The sequence below is a fragment of the Malassezia sympodialis genome, genomic scaffold (assembly GCF_000349305.1).
Source record: "Malassezia sympodialis ATCC 42132 genomic scaffold, msy_sf_3, whole genome shotgun sequence".
Taxonomy (NCBI): domain Eukaryota; kingdom Fungi; phylum Basidiomycota; class Malasseziomycetes; order Malasseziales; family Malasseziaceae; genus Malassezia; species Malassezia sympodialis.
In genome coordinates, this window is record NW_017387801.1 from 419,823 (window position 1) to 438,185 (window position 18,363).

Genomic DNA, 18,363 nt, shown 5'->3' on the forward strand with positions numbered 1-18,363 from the left:
GCGCTGACTCAGCCGGTCGCTGTGGCTTCTTGTTCCCCACGATGACCACTTCCAAGTCCGTGGCCGATGACCTGGACGACCTCGATGGTATGCATGTGGCATACTCACTACAGATGTACTAGATGACTTTCAGCAGCCGTCGTTGCCGCTGTCGCGGCCGGAGACCGCTGCTGCGAGCGGGCCGCCCGGCGATGGGGCGGCCGAGGCCCAGCAGCCTGAGGACCCCCTGTCGGACGAATTTGTCGAGGAGCTGACAAAGAACATGGAGTCCTTCATGGCGCAGCTTGGGCAGCGCATGTCGACGGCGCAGGATGTGCCGCCGCCGCCCGCGGACCACCCGGTGAGCGGTGCGGGCGATGCCGAGAGCGGCGCCGCGGGCGGTGTGCCGCCAGCTGAGGACGAATTGATGAAGCAATTTGAAAAGATGCTATCTGGCAACCTGCCCCATTCGGAGGCAGAGACACAGGCGCCAGCGGCGTCTGCCTCGGCAGAAGGGCAGGGCGAAAAAAGTTTCCAGGAAGCGGTCCAAGCCACGATGGCGAAGCTGAAGCAGTCAAACGCGAGTGCTGCCAACAAGAGGACGAGCGATGCCTCGAACCCTCTTGGCTCGCTAGGGCTCGGTGGCGACTCGGACCTGACGCAGATCCTCGAGGCGCTCTCCAAGGCGGGCGGCGAGGACGGCGAGATGCCGGACCTTAGCCAGATGCTCACCCAGATGATGGAGGATCTTATGAACAAGGAAATATTGTATGAGCCACTGAAGGATCTTCACCAACGCGTACGTGCTCGAAGCCTTACATGCAGTTCCCCAACTACCTGGCGTCGCCGGCGGCGCAGGCGCTCGAGGACGCCCAGCGCCGGCGGTATGTGGAACAGCATGCGATCATGGGCGAGATTGTCGCGGTGTTCGAGACACCAGAGTACAGTGATACCGATACGGCGTCGCGCAGGCGCATCTCGGACCTCGTGTCGAAGCTGCAGGAGACCGGCTCGCCGCCGGAAGAGCTCATGGGCGACATGCCGCCGGAGCTCGCGGGCCTGAATGGTCTTTTGGGCGACCAGGGCGACGACCAATGTACTGTGATGTAGCACAAGGCGTTAACCGTACTCGGCAAACGTGCCATGGGGATACTCATGGCCAGGTACGTACTCGACATTGGGATCGCGCTCCTCTGGCGGCGGCTCTGTGCCGGGCGGGAAGGCCTCCGCGCCGATCTCGTCCCACAGCACGCGACTGTACTGCGGCGCCATCACTTCGAGGCCCTCGCTGCCGCGACGCACACGCACATGGCCCGTCGGCGCATAGTCGTCCATGTCATCATCACTCGCACTGGAGTACGAGTCATACACGACCTCGTCGTGCGGATAGTGTGGTGCAGACGCGTGCCAAGCGGCCGCGGCCTGGGGCTGCGGCGCGTCCGCGTGCGATGCTCGCAATCGGGGATTCAGCTGCTCCTCGCCGTATGTAAACGCAGAGCCCGTCGGTCGCACGGGCCGGCGGCGCACGCGCGGGTCTTTGGGAGGCCACAGGAATTGCGCCTCGGGCCGCGTGCCGGCCACGGGAAACGACGTGCCGTCCTGCAGGGGCTCCGCGCAGGGCCACAGCCAGGTCAGCGGTGATGGCCCTAGGACCTGTAGGAGGTTGGACCAGCAGCCCAGGTCGAAGGGGAATGCGATATAGGGAATCTGACCCCGCCGGATCTGGCGGCTCACGCGGTCTTTCTCCCACGTCTCAATGGACGTGGTGTTGGTGCATACGAGCACGTAGTGGTACATGGTGAGGAACGTCACGAGCAGGGCCGGCGGCAGGCACAGGATGTAGTTGAGCACAATCATCACGGCCTCAGTGGTAGACGGGCGCGGCTGGGTGAGGGGCAGAGACGTACCATCAAGTCGTACACGCTCCAAAAATCGACGACGCGCAGCGTAATCATAAGCAGGTGGTTCCACGAACCCAGAGAGACAACCGTTGTATACCGCAGAAAGTGCGCGTACGTGCCGTGTCCCACACAGTTGCCGATCCATGGGCAGTGGTGATCCATCCGCAGCACGCATCTGCGACACACACGACAGTGATGCGCGCGTGGCGGCTTGAACGCCCGGCAGTGGTAGCAATAGCGCTTGTAGTCGCCATTGGATGGTGGATGCCAACTCATAGGCACGCCGCCAGCGTCCGCGCTGAGGCAGTACCAGTACGCCACATACATATATATGCCGAAGAGATTGTGCACGAGCAGCACCGCCCCTAGCTGGTAGGCCGTGAACGAGGGCGTCTTGCGATAGTACGGCCACATGATAAATATCTGCGGCGTAATGTGCAGGAACACCATGAGTGCTACGACCGCAACAACCCTGTGGTTAGGCGACCCACGTACCAGTACACCTCGGAGGGGCGGGGCGGCGCGCGCGGCCGGACGGGCGGCACAGGCCCAGGGTACGCATCAACGACATGTGCGTCAGTGCTAGGTCCATAGTCCTCAGGCGCTGATGTTTCCAAAGGGCTCTCGGGCGATACCAGCGGCTCGCCCTCCGAGGCGGCAGCGTACGCAGCCGTCGTCATGCGCCAAGGACGGCGCCGACGACACCCAGGCGTGTGCCTCCACATGACTCGCTCTACGGTCCTAGCTAGGGGGCTGTGCCGCTGCATTCTCGGCCTTCTTGCGCGCGAGTACAGCAGCAAAGCCGCCAGGGTCACCCATGCCCGGCATGACTGCCACAGGCGCAGCTGTCGCATCCGGGGGCGTCCACGATGGCTTCTCGGCTGGACGTGCCGTAGGCTTGGCACCGACAGGCGGCTTGGCGCTCGACGGCTTGGCTGGCGGCGGCGGGCGCGGTTTGGGGGCGTCAGGCACAGGCTCCAAATAGTCCGCAGGGGCCCAGCCCTCGATGCCATCCTTCTTGACGAGCCACCATCCACTGCTTTCCTTGTCTTCCAGCTCGACGACGTCGCCTCTTGTCAGAGGCAGCTCGCCCTGCTCCACTGTGGCGAAGTCGTACAGCGCGCGGTAGCGCGGTAGCCGAGACGGAGGAGCCGCGGCAGCTCGTGCGGGTGCAGGCGGCGGTGCGGGAACCGGCGCGGGAGCTGGTGCTGGCATGGGAGCCAAGGCAGGTGCTGGCGCAGGCGCCGGGGCAGGTGTAGGCGCGGGTGCCGCCGAGCCCAGCTGCGTCACAGGTGGCGCCAGCGTCGTGCCCCCAAGGTAGGAAGGAAGCGCAGGTGCCGCACCAGTGCGGCTGGGCGGCACAGGTACGGCATGCTGGGCGCCAGCGACAGGCGCCAGCGGCACGCTCCGGGCGGCGGGGGCGGCTGGCGCAGGTGGTGGCGCCGGCACACTGCGAGCGCCGGGTGCTGGAGCACTGCGAGGCACCGGTGCGGGTTGGGGCCGTGCGCGCGGCGCGGGCGCTGGACCTGCACGTCCTGCAGGGCGAGCGCGCGTAGTTTTCGGCAAGATCCGCGCGGGTGGTCGCGAGACGCTGTTGGGCGGTTCGCCTGAGGCCACCGACACGACACCGCTCTTGTATACGTCGCCTAGCGTCACAGACTCATCCTTGCGGAAGGCGATAGTCGCCTTCTTGCGGCCCTTGCGCACATACTCCAGCTGAGGCGCAATGGTCACGTGGATCCGGCCGCCTGTCTGCTGGAGCAGACGACTCACGAGCTCGGTCTTGAAGTCGCAGTGGAGCAGCAGGTCGCCTTCATCGAGGCCGGTCTGCAGTACAACCCAGTCATCACGTAGGTGTGAGAGGCCGATGCCGCGAATGCTCGCGAGTGGAACGACGCGCTCGCATATCGTCTGTGGCCGCTTATTGACGAGGTGTGTCACGAGGAGGTGCACGGCGCGTGCTGTGACAAGCAGGAAGCGGGGGCTGCGCACCGATGAGCGGCCCAGCCGCGACACAAGCAGCTGCGCACGTGAGCTAAACACCACAGGCTCCGACCCGAGGTTCGCGCTTGTGCGGAGCAGGCGACCCTCGGCAGACGAGCCGTTAACGTCGAGGTAGTCGCCCAGGAAGCGACGCATGCTCACGAGACTGAAGCGGCGCCGCTCCTTGCGGCCAGCAAGTATCTGGTGGCCATAGTCGCGCAACTCAACGAATTCGTGGCCCTCGCGGCTGCGGCGCCATGCGCGCTGGATGCGGCGGGCGCTCTCCTCGCGGCGGCGCAGGTAGGCACGCCACGCGCGCTGAATGCGCATGGCCATGTTGTGCCAAAAGCGGTCGCGCATCGTCTCGAGTGCAAACAGTGTCTCTGGATTCTTGATAAAGCCTTTTGTGACACCGAGCTGCCACTCTTCCCGCGCAATGCCCGTATCGAGGAAGATGCGCTCGCAGCCGCTGCGTGCGTCGCCCTGCCAGATATAGTCGCCTGCGTACGACGTATGCGGCGACAGCAGGTAGAAGCGCTGCACAATCTTCTCGAATGTGTTGCGATATGCAAAGCCGGCGCGACGCACGCGGATGTTCTCGCGCAGACCGAGGTATTGGATCTGGTGAAGGATGGCCGCCGCGTCGTACTCAGTGGGACTTTTGTTTTGGTTCGGCTTGATCGTGCGGATGTATGATGGCTGCGCGCGCATCAGTGTGTCGACAAGGAGGTTGGCGCTTGCCTTGATGCGGTCGCCTGCGCTCGGCGGGCGTTTCTTGCTTGTGGGGTCGGGGCGGTCCGGGAAGAGCGACTGAAGGAAAGCATTGGAGGAGCTGTCAACAAGGTTCAGAATATCCTTCAGCAGCGCATCCTTGTTCTTTTCGGTCATGCCATTCACATTGTACATTACGTCGCCAGCGTAGTGGCGCACGAGGAACTTGGAGCCACGCGCCTCAAAGTGGGGGTTGGAGGCGAGCATGGACGTCCGCTGCACAAACGAATTGTCCGCCGCTGACGAATCAGCGTGAGCTGTGGCAACAGCATCATTAAGTGCGGCAAAGATGCCAGGCGGCCGCTTCTCTTCAATCAGGTCGCACACGATCTTGTTGTTAAAGTACTGAATCGGAGTCCACTGGATCTGCTCCTGGGCATATTCCTCCTGTTCTTTCTTGAGCGTAAGCTCAATAAAGATCTGCTGCAGCTTTTCGTTCACATAATTGATACACAGCTGCTCAAACGAGTTGTTCTCAAAGATTTCGAAGCCGTAAATGTCCAACACACCAATCACCGTGTCCGCACCGCTACGCACGCTCAGCGACTGGTTCACTCGTGCGACAATCCAGTCAAATAGGTTGTTGTACAGGGCCTTGCTGAGCGCATCGCGCACAGCGGCCGCCTGCGTTGGATTCAGCGGCACCTCGTACACCGATCCGCGGCGTCCGCCACGCTGGGTCTCCATGATGCGCTGGGTGAGCGCGCGCTGCACCGCTGCAGCGTCCACATCAAGCAGGTATGCACAGAACTGCGTCACATCGGGGTTGGCAATCTCTGCATCGCCCTGCGCGTTTTCCACAAAGCACACATTGCCGAGCCACAGAATCGATGCGAGAACGCGGAATAAGCTGGTCTGCTCGTCCTCTGACATCCCGATAGTGCGCATGGCCTCGAGCGCCGCCGCAAAGTCGGCGCGATCGTCGATACCTGGCACATCGAGACACCCGCTGTTTGCTGTGTACGCGTACGCCTCGGGGCCCTGCAACCCAAACATCTCGCGCTGCTGCGGCGAGGCTGCCTTGGTCAGCTGGTAAAAGATGTGGAAGTTGCGCTCGTTGCGGATCTGGCTGACGACGCGCGCCTTCTCCAGCAGGTAGTTGGTGATCGTCGCACCGACCGGTGCGCCGTGTGCGTCAAACATGATTTCGAGGTACTTTCCATGGCGTGAACTGTTGTTGTTGCGAAGCGTCTTGGCGCACCCAAAGCTCTCTAGCAGCGGGTTCGTTGCCAATACCATATCCTTGATGTTGTTGATCCCCGACGCGTGGTCGTCGCTGCTGACTGCCGCAATATACTGCATAATGCGCTTGGCCGCCTCCGTCTTGCCTGCGCCCGACTCACCCGAGATAATGACACATTGGTTCTCCTTGTAAGCGCACATGTTGTAGTACGCGCCTTCGGCGATAGCATATACATGGGGCGGCATCTCGAGGCGGTTCTTGCCGCGGTACGAGCGCAGCACCTCGTCTGTATAGATGCCCAAATCACGGAAAGGATTTACCGAGATCAGCACGTTGCCAATGTATGTGTAAATTTCCGCATTGGAGAAGCGCTTGTGCAGATTGTCATTAATCGCCTCGTTAGTGATCTGCGTCAGCAAAGTCATGTCGGAGACACCCGCTTGTGGCTTCTTAAAGCCTTCGCGCCAGTCTGCCTTGGCGATGCCGCGCTGCACGGCCGGCGGCGGCGCCGAGCCGCCGGCCTTGCGCGCACCTGCGCGCTTCGAGATCACCATCGTGGGTGGCAACTCCGCCCGGCGCGCGCACGGAGGCGATACGACACGTGATCAATCCTCCCGGCTATCGCAGTCGCATCGCACGGTTCCTGCTCCATCATGGCTGCAGTCCAAGCGCTTAAGACGCTCGTCGTGCCGCCGGCATCAGGTGGTATGCCTTCAGCGACTGTGTTCCTGCTGCATGGTCTCGGCGACTCAGCGAATGGCTGGATCGACGTGGCCCGTATGCTAGGGCGGCAGCAGGCGCTGCAGCACATCCGCTTTGTGCTGCCGACGGCGCCTGTGCAGCCGGTAACGGTGAATATGGGCATGAAGATGACGTCCTGGTTTGACCTGTATTCGCTTACGAGCCTGGAGGAGGGCGAGGACGAGGCTGGCATGCTTCGCAGCGTCGAGGCCGTGCGGGGACTGGTGCAGCAGGAGTTGGATGGCAGTGCGCCCGGTCTCAATGGACACAAGCTGCCGATGAACCGTATCGTTCTTGCGGGATTCAGCCAGGGTGGTGCGATCTCTCTTCTCCTAAGTCTGACGCAGCCCGAGCAGCTCGCGGGTGTGGCGGCGCTCTCTACATGGCTACCGCTGCACGCCAAGATCCAGTCGATGCGCCCACCGACGCCTCCGACATTCCCCCTCTTCCAGGCTCATGGCACCCTTGATCAGATCGTCGAATATCAGTTTGGCCAGCGTACCTTTGCGTTCCTGCAGAACGAGCTGGGCTTCCACTCGCTGGCCGAGTGGCACGAATATCCGATGCCGCATTCGGCATGCCCCGCGGAGATACGCGACCTCGGCGCATGGCTCGAGCGCGTTGTACCTTTGTAACGCAACGGGTATGAGAGCTACAAAACATAGTTGGCATGCATGAGCGTAGGAGACGAAGCACGGGTCGCCCCCGGCGTCAACGACATGCGCGGCCCTTGGCTGGGCACCTTAAACAGGTCAGAGTCGCGGTTCAACTCAAACGTCGATGCGTGGCTCATGCCTCCACTGCCATAGCCAGGGGGCAGCAGCGACGTCCAGAAACTGTTGTCCAGCACCCGATTGACTTCGACGCCCTGCGCCTTGGCGTACTGCATCGCATCCCAGCCATGCATATTCAAAAAGTGGTCGTGCGCCGAAGCAGTGCTCGGTGGCAGATCGTGCATCGGCGCATGTGGCGCATCCTGCGGGACCGCCAGCGGCGGCGTTGACCCATGCTCTAATTCCAGCCTCGTCGGCAGGCTGCTCTTGGTACGCATCCCTTCGCTGGCTGCTAGCTCCGCTGCCAGGGGGTTCACTTGCAACGGGTTCACCGTCATGGTTGGCGCCCGCGGCGAAACGAGCGACGGGTCCATGTGTTCCGTAGGGGCATGTCCCATTGTGTGCTTCATGAGCTTGGGGTCATGGTGCACCGCCGGCGCCTCGTTCGGCAGCGACACCGAGATCGGCACAGGGTCCGACGGCGTGCGTGCCGACGCATCCGCCTCTGACTGCGAGCCCGTAGAATCTTGTGCCTTTTGCTCATGGCGCGACTGCACAAGCATGCGTAGGAACGAGGCATAGAGCGCTGGCGTGTGCGATGTGTCCACAGCAGCCTCTTCGAGCACCTCAATGGTATAGTTGACTAGTCCAATCACTTCATCCTCGTTGATATACCTCGCAAATGTCGGACGAATCAGCTTTAGGAGGAACACACAGGCATAGGCCACTGCGACGAACGTGGGGTCTGGCGCGTACCGCAGAATCTCGCGCATCCCATATTTGACCGTCGCAATAATCTCCTTCGCGGCATGCACGCAGCGCACGAGGTACTGCGGCTTATCGGCGGACGCGCCGTCTGACGGGCGCTCCAGAGCGTACTGTAGCCCAAACGAATTGAGCACTAGCACCGCATAGTTGTAGCGCAGTGGTGCCTGGCGCGTAATATAGTACATGGACCGCGTGCTCAAATCCGCATCGTCGCTTGGCGGACCCGCCTCGTGCAGCGCAAGCAGCATCGACACCCGCATTGTGTCGGCGGCCGAGTTGGCCGGGTCCATGAGCAGACCGTGCACCCCAGGCATAAATGCCTTAGCTCGCTCCCGTTCCTTGCTCCTCTGCTGCTCCGTGGTGCGCCTCTCCGACTCACCGGGCCGCATCATGCTTTCCGGCTGGGGGGGCTGCACCACATTCGACTGAGACATGCGGTCTATCGCGAGCGGCGGCCACGTCCGCGTCATGGAGTCGAGGCCCAGACGGTACCAGAATTGCATCGTCTCATTGAGCTGCTCATTGAACGATGGCAAGATGGCCGGGTAGTCCAGATCCACATTTAGCCCGCTCGGCGTGACCGTGGATGAATAGAGGAAGTCAAGCTGTCGCGTCTGCACACGCAGCAAGTCCACGAGCGCACAGATACCGAGGTCCCACGGGCGACTGAACGGCTGGGTGCACCACTCAGAGGCATGGCGGATCAAAAAGTCTTCGCGGATGCTGTACGGCTTGCCCATTTGTGCGCTGAGCGTCCGATCCACACAAAAGCAAATGTACCACGTCCGTTCCCGGTTCAGCACATCGCGCATCTTTGCCTCGTCCGCCCGGGCTTCTGGCGACATGACGTTTTTGCGGTGCAAATTCAGGTCCTGTGCCATACGGATCGCCACACCAACAAAGAGCCACGTCCGGTCTTCCTCGTATCGCTCCACAGGCTGGTTGTAAAGCGTGAGAAGCAGAAAACCCTGCACAATCTCAGGCGATTTGAACCCGCGGCTCATGACCTCAAACGCACTTTTGACCGCACGGCGCTGGCACTGCGAGTACAGCTCAGGCCTCCGCGTGTAGAACTTGGAGGCCACAGCACAAACACATGTGAAGAGAAAAGACGAACGTTGGCACACAAAGGTGGGTGTATGCCACTCGGGGTCAAGTAAAAACATATGCAGGGAACAGTGATGGAAAAAGATACGGAAGAGCTCAAGCACCTCTTCGGAAGACACGATGTTCTCTGTCAGTAGCTCCGGCGGTGAATCCACCCCATTTTCAGAGATTCGAGGCGCCGATGCAGACCCTGGGTGGAAGTAGGTCTCATTCGCCACACCAATCTGCGGACGCGGCTCATCGCCTGATATCGCTTCTGCATCACCGGGGCTTAAAGATTTCGTGCTCCCATCGGGGCCGACTGACTCTGTCGTCGCAGAACGACCACGCTGTTGCCTGCTGTTACTGCGACCACCCTCCATCTGGTTCCGCTGCAAGTTCTGCAGACTCGCTTCGGCAAACAGGCCGAGAGGGTTCAGCGTGTTGTCAGGCAGCAGGGGCATGTGCATCGCGCCCATCTCCGCTGCAGTCGCACCTGGCGCAACTACCGGTGATGTCTCGGGACGGTTCAATACCTTCTCCATTACCTTCTTCAGAGCATATTCGTTGGTGGGATCCATAAGACGAGAGCATAGTGTCTCATTAAGCATGCCCATCTGCTGCATGAACTGAGTCGTCTGCTCGGCGATAGTCCGCACCGATTGGCTCTTATTACCGTTCCGCTCTTCCGAGGCAATAAGCTGCCGCATATGCGCAGCAAGCATGTCAATTGCTGCTGGGGGTATGCCCAGATCAGCACTCGACTTGGGCAACGGGGGTGAGGCAAAATGGGCCGTACCCGTATGCATGTCAGTTGGGAGACCCAGCACAGTAGGTACAGGCCCTGTATTTGAGCCTGTCGAAGGCATTCCGTGCATGTTTTGCAACAGTGGCACGAGAAGCTGCTCAACTTTTTTCATTCCTTGCTGCAAGGCAGCCGTCTTGCGGCGCTTGTCCGACTTGCGCCCACGGTTACTTTCTAGGAAAATGCATTCATGCCCACTGCGTGCGCACCGCGAGCATGGTCCACCATTTTCAGCGCCCTCACACTTCATCTTTAGCCGATGACAGTTAGTACACGCTCGCGCCCCGCGCGTAGACTTTTGTTTTATGGTGCCATTCTCTTTCTCAGACAACTTCGTAGGGAAACCATTCCCTTCCATCGATGCTGCTGGTCGCTTGGGCAGGGATGCATTCTTGTCACTCTGCATCGAGTCATCCAAGTGCGTGGACCGTGCCGTACTTGAAAAGTCTGTACTGGCATCGAGATCGGACGCTTCCAGATCGTGCACACTGGCATTCATACCATTTGATTGACCTTGGACTTCGAAGATCATATCAGCAAGGGCCTTGCGATATTCAGAGTGGTGAATCAAAGTACAGTTGGATGCGTGTTTGACACGCCAAAGACCCTTTTGGGGCAACGAATACACAAAGGGAGCTTGGACAATGTCCTTCAGAGACCTACTGGTAGGTCCTTCTTCTGCAAGTCAAATTGAGAAGTGCTAACGGTCGCGTACAAGCACTCAACGACGGGTTCTCGTCCTGATACTAGTGCGGGGACGAATTGATGTGAGCGTTCCTCTGGAAGGCAAAGACTGGCCAGCTATATGCAAGTAAAAACGCTGGACCCAATGCCTGCATGATATTGGACGAAGTCCGATCCACACGCAGTTCCTCCTTGTGGGGAATTCTGTCGGCGAAATTATTTTCACGAAGAACACTCGCTCCATCTTCGCGGCGGCGGCATTCCGTCGCCAAGCTACATCGTCCAACAAAACACACTGTCGGACGTTCAAGCTTGTACCATCTTGGGTTTCACGCTATAGAGCACACGTCCCTACACAGTCCCACGCCACACAGGCGTGCGATCCGCCATAGTCGCACAGGAGTGCGATCATAAGGAACTTTTTGTGGGATAAAACGCAACAGAAACAGAAATCATTTACTGCTGCTTAGCCTGCTGGGCCCTGATCACGTTCTTCACGATCTTCGACTCTTCCACCAGGAAAGCACGCACAACACTGACATGTTAGTTTGTCTTCAATACATACCGAGTGCGGACGCACGCGGCGCAGCGGCTGCCACCGTAGGCACGCTGGACAGTCTTCTCGCGCTTCGACACAGTGGCGTAAGCACGGGGACGGAGCGCCTTCACACCCTGAAGCGCAGCATGGCAGTCACCGCACTTGGGGGCGGTGGGCAGCTTCTTCAGGTGCAGGTAGCGCAGCTGGCCGCTAGGAGTCTTGATCACACGCCGGCGGTTCGACCGGGTGTTGTAGGGGTTGCGCTTACGCAGAGTCAGCCGCTGAGCCATCTGCCCGTGTTAGTACTCATGTTGCACGAGGACGAGACGCCGTGCGAGGACTTGGCTTGGGCAGCGTAAACAGTGATAGACGATCAAATCATCTCACCATTTGACATTGAACGCAGGCACCATGGCGCCTAATCTTCGAGCGCCTCGTCCACTGTCGTACACACCTTTGGTATACAGCAACGGTAGGAAGCTAGGCAGGGCGTTAAGACAATGACCCGGCGGAACAAGGCCATACGTCACGTGATGGATATAGTTCTACAACTACATTAGTCAGCATGGCATGGTGGGGTCCAGGTCGCGCCGCCGTCGGTCGCGGTCGGTCGGCCGGGCTGCTGTCGCGTCATAGGATGAGTCTTGTGAGCTGGGGCCACAGTGTGTATCGCTGTGCGAACACAACTAGGGCTGCGCTAACTTCTCTATCACTTGTGCGATCTATTCACACTCGTCGAGAACCCGTCTCATTGCATGACGATACCCAAGTCTCGGTGCTGGACTTTCCCCCTCAGCCGCGTCCAACGCGCCCCTTGTCGGCCCTGATGCGCAAGGCCAAGACACTGGTATTTACAGGACCCAAAGGAGAGATTGTCGTTCCTCTCCATCATTTTGTTAATATGGCATGGGGTGAAGATGCACAGTCTAAGAAGCGCACGCTCACCTTCTCGATTGAAGATGAGAACATGAAAGTCCAGCGGGGTGTCTGGGGCCTCACGCGCGCACTGTGTGCTAATGCCATTAAAGGTGTTCAAGAGGGTCACGAGGTAACGCTTCGCCTCGTTGGCGTTGGTTTCCGCGCAAGTGTCGAGGCAGACCCGTTGCCCCGTAAGCATCCACTTGAAATCGAAATGGAACGTGGGCGTGGTCATTGGTATGCTCGGGACCAAAAGCAGACGGAGATTGATCGCGCAAAGCGTCTGGTCGAGTCATCGGGGCCAAACCAGCGCCTCAACCTGCGCCTTGGATACTCGCATCCTGTGCTTCTGCCGATTCCCTATGGCGTCAAGGCTGAAACGCCTTCTCCAACCGTCATTAAGCTCACTGGTGCAAACAAGGAACTGCTTGGCCAATTTGCACAGACCATTCGTCAGTATCGAAAGCCGGAGCCGTACAAGGGCAAGGGCATATTTATCGGCGACGAGCAGATTAAACTAAAGACACCCAAGAAAAAGTAAATTCATAGTGCAGCGCTCCATACCAAATCCAAGCGTTCATTTACTGTACCGAGCTCAAATATGCCATGTCTACATTTCCAAGCTGCATCTACGGCGAGTTCGGATCTCGCGCTTTGCCTTTTGTTGGTGCTGATGAAGGGCTCATGATAGCCGTCAACTGCACCTTGGCACGCTCGATGAGAACTTCCGTCTCATGCAAGGCGGCCAACTTTTCTTTTAGTCGAGCCTCTGTATCAATATCCAGCGGCGATCTTGTTGGAACTGAACCGCTAGTAGATTCAGCATGGTGGGTTGTCGAAACCCAGTCTACCAAAGGGTATGGTAGTTGTGACTGGTGCTTGGATGCAAAGTCGGGTATCTTAGCAGGGTCGAACAAGGGAATCAGTACTGGGGAATTGGTTGTTACTTCGGGGGCCTGTTTAATTGCTGCTTGGTTATAACGTTGAAGAGTGGCGCGGCGGACCGCCTCCCGGACGCTTTCATTGGAGGTATCGGGCACCTCCGGGGGCGTTTGGTCCACCAGCTGATCAGCTAACTCAGGTTGCACCTCCTTTAGGAAACTGTGGGCAGATTCTGCTGCCGTTGACACTCCCCTGGTCGCCTCTGAGCCTTGGAATCGACGAATTAAATCTTGCAATGTCTCCTGAGGAGCAGATTGGGATTCCTGGTGCGTCGATGACTGCCGTTGCACTTCCTCTCGAGCAATAACTGGCGCAACTTCATGGTTCCGTACCTCGTTTTGCCGGTTAGACGTTTGATTTGTGGCATTATCCTCCTTCAGTACGTCCATGCGACATGTTGGACATGACTGTTGACGCTCGAGCCAGGAATGAAGACAGCGATGATGGAAAACATGTCCGCAAGGGAGCTTCCGCGGAACATCCATCGCGGATTCTGTACCAAATACAAATTCTTCTCGACAAATTATACAGGTACGATCGCGCATCTCGGAGAGTTGTTCATCAGAGACTCTAGGATACTTGTTCTCCATGTTCCTAGTGGCCGCACGGAAGCGGAATAGCTTGAGAGTTTTGGTATATAAGGAGTATCCTAGCGTGAACATAACACGAGCACCATGATAAGGCAAAAGAATGTCGCCATTCACCGGCGCCATATACAGGGTCGCCACAATGCTCGCGGGGTAAGTGATGAACATGGCAAAATCGCGGATGAACTCCACGTAGAACAACACACGGCTTTTTGCTTCCCATGGCTCCTCTTGGTGTGTATCATACACATTGCAAATATACACAACAAACTGCGCAGATAGATCCAGCTGATTCAGTATGCCATCGGCCAGGAAACAGATCAAAATTCCTCTTGGCCCGACATCCTGCAGCACAACCAAGAATGTCAGAGTCAAAAAAGTAGAATAGAAGCATTGCAACATCAGAAATAGGGACACCAGCCGGACATGAAAAACCCTGGGTATGCTAGGCATTTGACCCATCTGCTGTGAGCCCTTCTACACATACCGAATCAATTCTGGCAGTGAGGAATTTTTGAAAGATTTCCATATAGAACATAAGTGCACTTATAAAAAAGTATCTCAAATCGAAAGCAGGCAAGAATCGGAAGAAATTAAAGAGCCACTCGAGCAAAGCAAACAAAAAGGAATCCACAACAGCCTGCTGTTAATCAACACAGGGTACACACATCCACCTCGGTTTGACGAAGAGTGCCCAAAATGATACATTGGGTAATTCGACCAGAAATAAGAAGCCCGGCAATTATAAAGTTTACCGCGATCTGTGTCAGTGTACATGTTACTCACTGCCAAACAGCCGTTGCTATTGTTGATCCAAGAGCTGGCCATGAGAGCATTCTCCTGCTTATGGAGCGCTTTGTAGATCATCATACCCATACATATAGAAGAGAACAGTCCATATACTGTAAGAGATCGCGCAGTCAAAAGAGGCGCCATCTCAATCCTGCGTGGCATGGTGTAGTGCGGAGGGAACGTCAATGCACATACGCCTGATGTTTAATTTAATTTCAAATTTACCACCCCAAGCGTGAAGCTGTTCACTTGTGCACGGTGACATCGCGAATTCTGGTGCAACTTTTGCCGACATGGACTTAGCAGGCGACGCCGAATATAATGCAGAGAATCCACCTTCTATGAAGGGTGTTATTCTTGAAACTAATAAAGATCTATGCAAAAGTTTTCCGGACGCCTGTGCTGAATACGGGTTGGACGAGTTTAGCTCATCGTCTCCCAACGAAGAAGATGACCGAATGCACATATTATCTCAACAACTTGCGAAAACTGCAGTGAGCGTACGTCATATGTACAAGCAGTTAAGTACGTATCACTGTCTAACAATGAGATCGTGCTCGTGTTTATTCGAGCGCCAAGAGCGTCTTGATCATAACCAAGGCAAGGGATAACAATCTTGTCCATCTTACTCGCGAGCTCACGATTTGGCTCATGAAACTTAAGCGCAAAGGTCATGATCGTGGCTTAATTGTATACGTGGACGAGCAGCTACGCCATTCAAAGCGGTTCGATGCAGATGGTATCCGGCAACAGTATCCGGACCTGTTCGAGCCTCTGCGCCCTACCGACTGTCAGAAGAAGACACACCAATGCTTCAATAGCAGCGAGGGTCAACTGCGTTATTGGAACAGCAGGATGTGTACGATGCAGCCTTATTTATTTGATTTTGTCATTACTATGGGCGGCGATGGTACGGTCTTGTTCAGTTCTTGGATTTTCCAGTCCAATGTCCCTCCTGTGATCCCTTTTTCCTTGGGATCCCTTGGGTTTCTTACTCCTTTTTCATTTGAGAATTACAAACCTACGCTCGAGCATATCCTCAACAAAGGTACGAGACTTCATATGCGCATGCGTTTTCGGGCAACAGTGTATCGTGCTATGGACAATCTTGACGCCGCCACCGCTAAACAAAGGAGAAAGGCTTTGCAAATGGGAGACTCTGACTATATGATTCGTAATATCTCGAAAAGGGGTTGGTGCGCGGTCGAGATGCATCCTGGGGCAGATGGCTTGGAAACTCCGGATCTACCTGTCCGGGACGTTCACTGTTTCAAAACGGTACCTGTCGAAACATTTGAATTTCTCAATGACCTGGTTGTTGACCGTGGTCCTAGTCCCTACGTAACCATGCTCGAAGTATTTTCTGACGACTCTCATTTGACAACCGCCCATGCCGACGGGCTTTGTATCGCGACTCCTACCGGCTCTACAGCTTATTCACTTTCTGCAGGCGGATCTCTCGTTCATCCCAGCATACCGGCAATGCTAATTACACCAATTTGCGCACATACATTGTCTTTCCGCCCTATGCTCGTGCCAGATACCATGGAATTGCGGATCGCAGTTCCTTTCAACTCAAGGAGTAATGCATGGGCAAGTTTTGATGGGAGAGGTCGCATTGAAATTCGAAGAGGCGATCATATTAAGGTCACAGCTTCACCGTACCCCTTTCCCACCGTATCTCCTGATGATCATCCGAACCCTTGGTTTGATTCAGTGTCGCGAACTTTGAATTGGAATCAGCGGAAGCATCAGATGGGTTTTGTGACACTGAAGAGTGATTCTTCAAAGAAAGGTAAAGGTCAGCATGATATCGACCTTGCCGACGTGGATTCAGGAGAAGAGAGCGACATTGAGACTGACCTATGTCCCATTGAAGGCAAGGAAGCGCAAGAAGACGAAGAATTTGACATCGACGATCATGTCCCTTCTGTCGGCACTCATCCACTCTCTTTTTCGGGTTATGTCGGTTCAGCACAACTAGATTCTCGAAGCGACTCGTCATCCACAGGTGCTGTCCCCATATATCAGAATAATCTAAGCATATTTTCAGGAAGCCAGGATTTCAGTAATAGTCGAAGTCCTGATCGCTACGGTCCTTCAGGTCCACCACCAGCACCTGGTCCACTCTCGGATCGCCATTTGGCAACCGTGGACTTCCGACTGCAAGACAGTATATACAAAGATCATGCAAGGTCTTTCGGTGTAAATGGTATTCCATCCAATCCGTAGTTTAGACAATGATCGCCGAAATTATTTTGGCTTCAAGTCATGTCATTGTTGGCCGGAGTTGCATAGTTTGGCCTAGAAGGGATAAATCGGACCAATACAAATCTGGTCTGACTCGGACATTGGGTTATTACACTAAACGCACAGACCATGCGACGCCACAGCCACTGGAAGTTCAAGATTTTTGTCCCACTTATCCCTTTCATTCCTTCTGAACCACAGGGTCTGTGTGAAACTTACGCTATGCTCTGAGGCTGATTTGATATACTGGAGGGTTTCAAAAATGCAACAGAAACTATCATCTAATGTGAACACATCTACTCTAAACCACTCAAACCGCCGGCGATCATCGGAGCTCCCGGGTATTCGTGACGTATTGGGACATGAACTGTGCTCCGGTGGACCCCGAAGACGATCTACATCTCGAGAATTCTTACTTGGATCGTATCCTAAAGTTCTTTCGATTCCTTCATCCCCAGGAAAATCTCATGGGCTGCATGGGCACTCGAATCCCACACACGTACCAAACCCATACAGCTTGAAGTCAGACCTAACAGAACATCACATCCCCAAGGATCGATGCATGAGACATTCTTCCTCTATATCAGGTATATCCCTTCCGGCTATTCTCCAAAAATTGCGAATGGAAGATGATGCACCTTGGGAGAAAAACCAAAGTTTTTCTTGTGGTGGGGACGGCATGTCTGAATGCAGACGGCATTCTTGGAACCATTTTTCTGACCCGTCCAAATTTTCTCTGAATGCATATAATTTCAGCGCTACACCTGATGGACTTCGTATGTCTTCGCCCTTTAAACCATACCGCCTAAGGCGAAGAGATCCACGGTTTGGGAATTCCACGCGACTGGAACCCTACGTTGAAGCTGAACCCGCTCCCTTTGAACGATCAATGCCCATCAATATCCCTGTTGATATTGGGTCAAGATCAAGTGATGACTTATCTTCTCACGCTTTGAGTCGCAGCTACTCATCCTACTCAGCAAGTTATACAAGCGACAATTTCCCCCATACACCGGGTCAGGAGGCGACCGAACTACAACCAGTTGATTTACGTATTACATGGCCCGAAACAGGTTCAAAGCAATCACCTGTACAAAAGTCAGATGTATTTTCTTCAGGACCGACATCTGATATACACTCTGTTGATGACCCTCGCTCTAAAACTCCAGAAGGAATGCATCACCAAGATGACAAAGATCTCCATTCACCGCAAAATGAGACCGGCTCGAAACAGCGTGGCAAAGTATCAGGAACGAATGGAAAGTTTGAATGCAGATATTGTAACAAAAGATTCTCCCGGCCATCTAGTCTGCGCACCCATATCCATTCACATACTGGTGAGAAACCTTTCCGTTGCGATGCTCCCGGTTGTGGTCGTTGCTTTAGTGTTCAGTCAAACTTGCGCCGACATCAGCGAAGCCACAGTATTTCCTCTATATCACCTGTCAAACTCCAGACCACTTAGAATTTTTTGTGCATAATAGTACTAGGTAGCAGCTACCAAAATGCTTATTGACTCTCCAACCATTTGTCTTTGGTTCCCTGTCATGGAATGTGGAGGGTCATGTGCCAGGGCAGAAATCGCCCAGCCACATCGTAGACCACATCGGAAGGCCGTTGCTCGACACTCACTTGAGTGTGTCGGGGTGCTTTTATAGGTAT

At 55.9% G+C, this 18,363-nt stretch overlaps 8 protein-coding genes across 8 annotated transcripts; 4 read left to right on the plus strand and 4 right to left on the minus strand.

Moving 5' to 3' along the window:
• Window positions 1-41: 41 nt before the first annotated feature.
• Window positions 42-1,089, plus strand: MSY001_0781 (uncharacterized protein; the record flags this gene model as incomplete). The annotated part of the gene is made up of 3 exons (XM_018885866.1): window positions 42-87; window positions 114-778; window positions 805-1,089. The coding sequence occupies 3 exons, from the start codon at window positions 42-44 to the stop codon at window positions 1,087-1,089; spliced, it is 996 nt and encodes a 331-aa protein (XP_018739397.1).
• Window positions 1,090-1,098: 9 nt separating this feature from the next.
• MSY001_0782 (uncharacterized protein) lies at window positions 1,099-2,330 on the minus strand (the record flags this gene model as incomplete). Its single annotated transcript, XM_018885867.1, has 2 exons — window positions 1,099-1,863; window positions 1,887-2,330. The coding sequence occupies 2 exons, from the start codon at window positions 2,328-2,330 to the stop codon at window positions 1,099-1,101; spliced, it is 1,209 nt and encodes a 402-aa protein (XP_018739398.1).
• Window positions 2,331-2,621: 291 nt separating this feature from the next.
• On the minus strand, window positions 2,622-6,371 carry MSY001_0783 (uncharacterized protein; the record flags this gene model as incomplete). Its single annotated transcript, XM_018885868.1, has 1 exon — window positions 2,622-6,371. The coding sequence occupies one exon, from the start codon at window positions 6,369-6,371 to the stop codon at window positions 2,622-2,624; it is 3,750 nt and encodes a 1,249-aa protein (XP_018739399.1).
• A 99-nt stretch (window positions 6,372-6,470) lies between these two features.
• MSY001_0784 (uncharacterized protein) lies at window positions 6,471-7,193 on the plus strand (the record flags this gene model as incomplete). Its single annotated transcript, XM_018885869.1, has 1 exon — window positions 6,471-7,193. The coding sequence occupies one exon, from the start codon at window positions 6,471-6,473 to the stop codon at window positions 7,191-7,193; it is 723 nt and encodes a 240-aa protein (XP_018739400.1).
• Window positions 7,194-7,210: 17 nt separating this feature from the next.
• On the minus strand, window positions 7,211-10,522 carry MSY001_0785 (uncharacterized protein; the record flags this gene model as incomplete). The annotated part of the gene is given in 2 exon segments (XM_018885870.1): window positions 7,211-10,187; window positions 10,200-10,522. The coding sequence occupies 2 exon segments, from the start codon at window positions 10,520-10,522 to the stop codon at window positions 7,211-7,213; spliced, it is 3,300 nt and encodes a 1,099-aa protein (XP_018739401.1).
• A 608-nt stretch (window positions 10,523-11,130) lies between these two features.
• MSY001_0786 (uncharacterized protein) lies at window positions 11,131-11,502 on the minus strand (the record flags this gene model as incomplete). The annotated part of the gene is made up of 2 exons (XM_018885873.1): window positions 11,131-11,209; window positions 11,240-11,502. The coding sequence occupies 2 exons, from the start codon at window positions 11,500-11,502 to the stop codon at window positions 11,131-11,133; spliced, it is 342 nt and encodes a 113-aa protein (XP_018739402.1).
• Window positions 11,503-11,623: 121 nt separating this feature from the next.
• MSY001_0787 (uncharacterized protein) lies at window positions 11,624-12,671 on the plus strand (the record flags this gene model as incomplete). The annotated part of the gene is made up of 2 exons (XM_018885874.1): window positions 11,624-11,684; window positions 11,773-12,671. The coding sequence occupies 2 exons, from the start codon at window positions 11,624-11,626 to the stop codon at window positions 12,669-12,671; spliced, it is 960 nt and encodes a 319-aa protein (XP_018739403.1).
• Window positions 12,672-15,519: 2,848 nt separating this feature from the next.
• On the plus strand, window positions 15,520-16,683 carry MSY001_0788 (uncharacterized protein; the record flags this gene model as incomplete). Its single annotated transcript, XM_018885875.1, has 1 exon — window positions 15,520-16,683. One exon carries the CDS (start codon window positions 15,520-15,522, stop codon window positions 16,681-16,683), a length of 1,164 nt encoding a protein of 387 aa, XP_018739404.1.
• Between the last annotated feature and the right edge of the window lie 1,680 nt (window positions 16,684-18,363).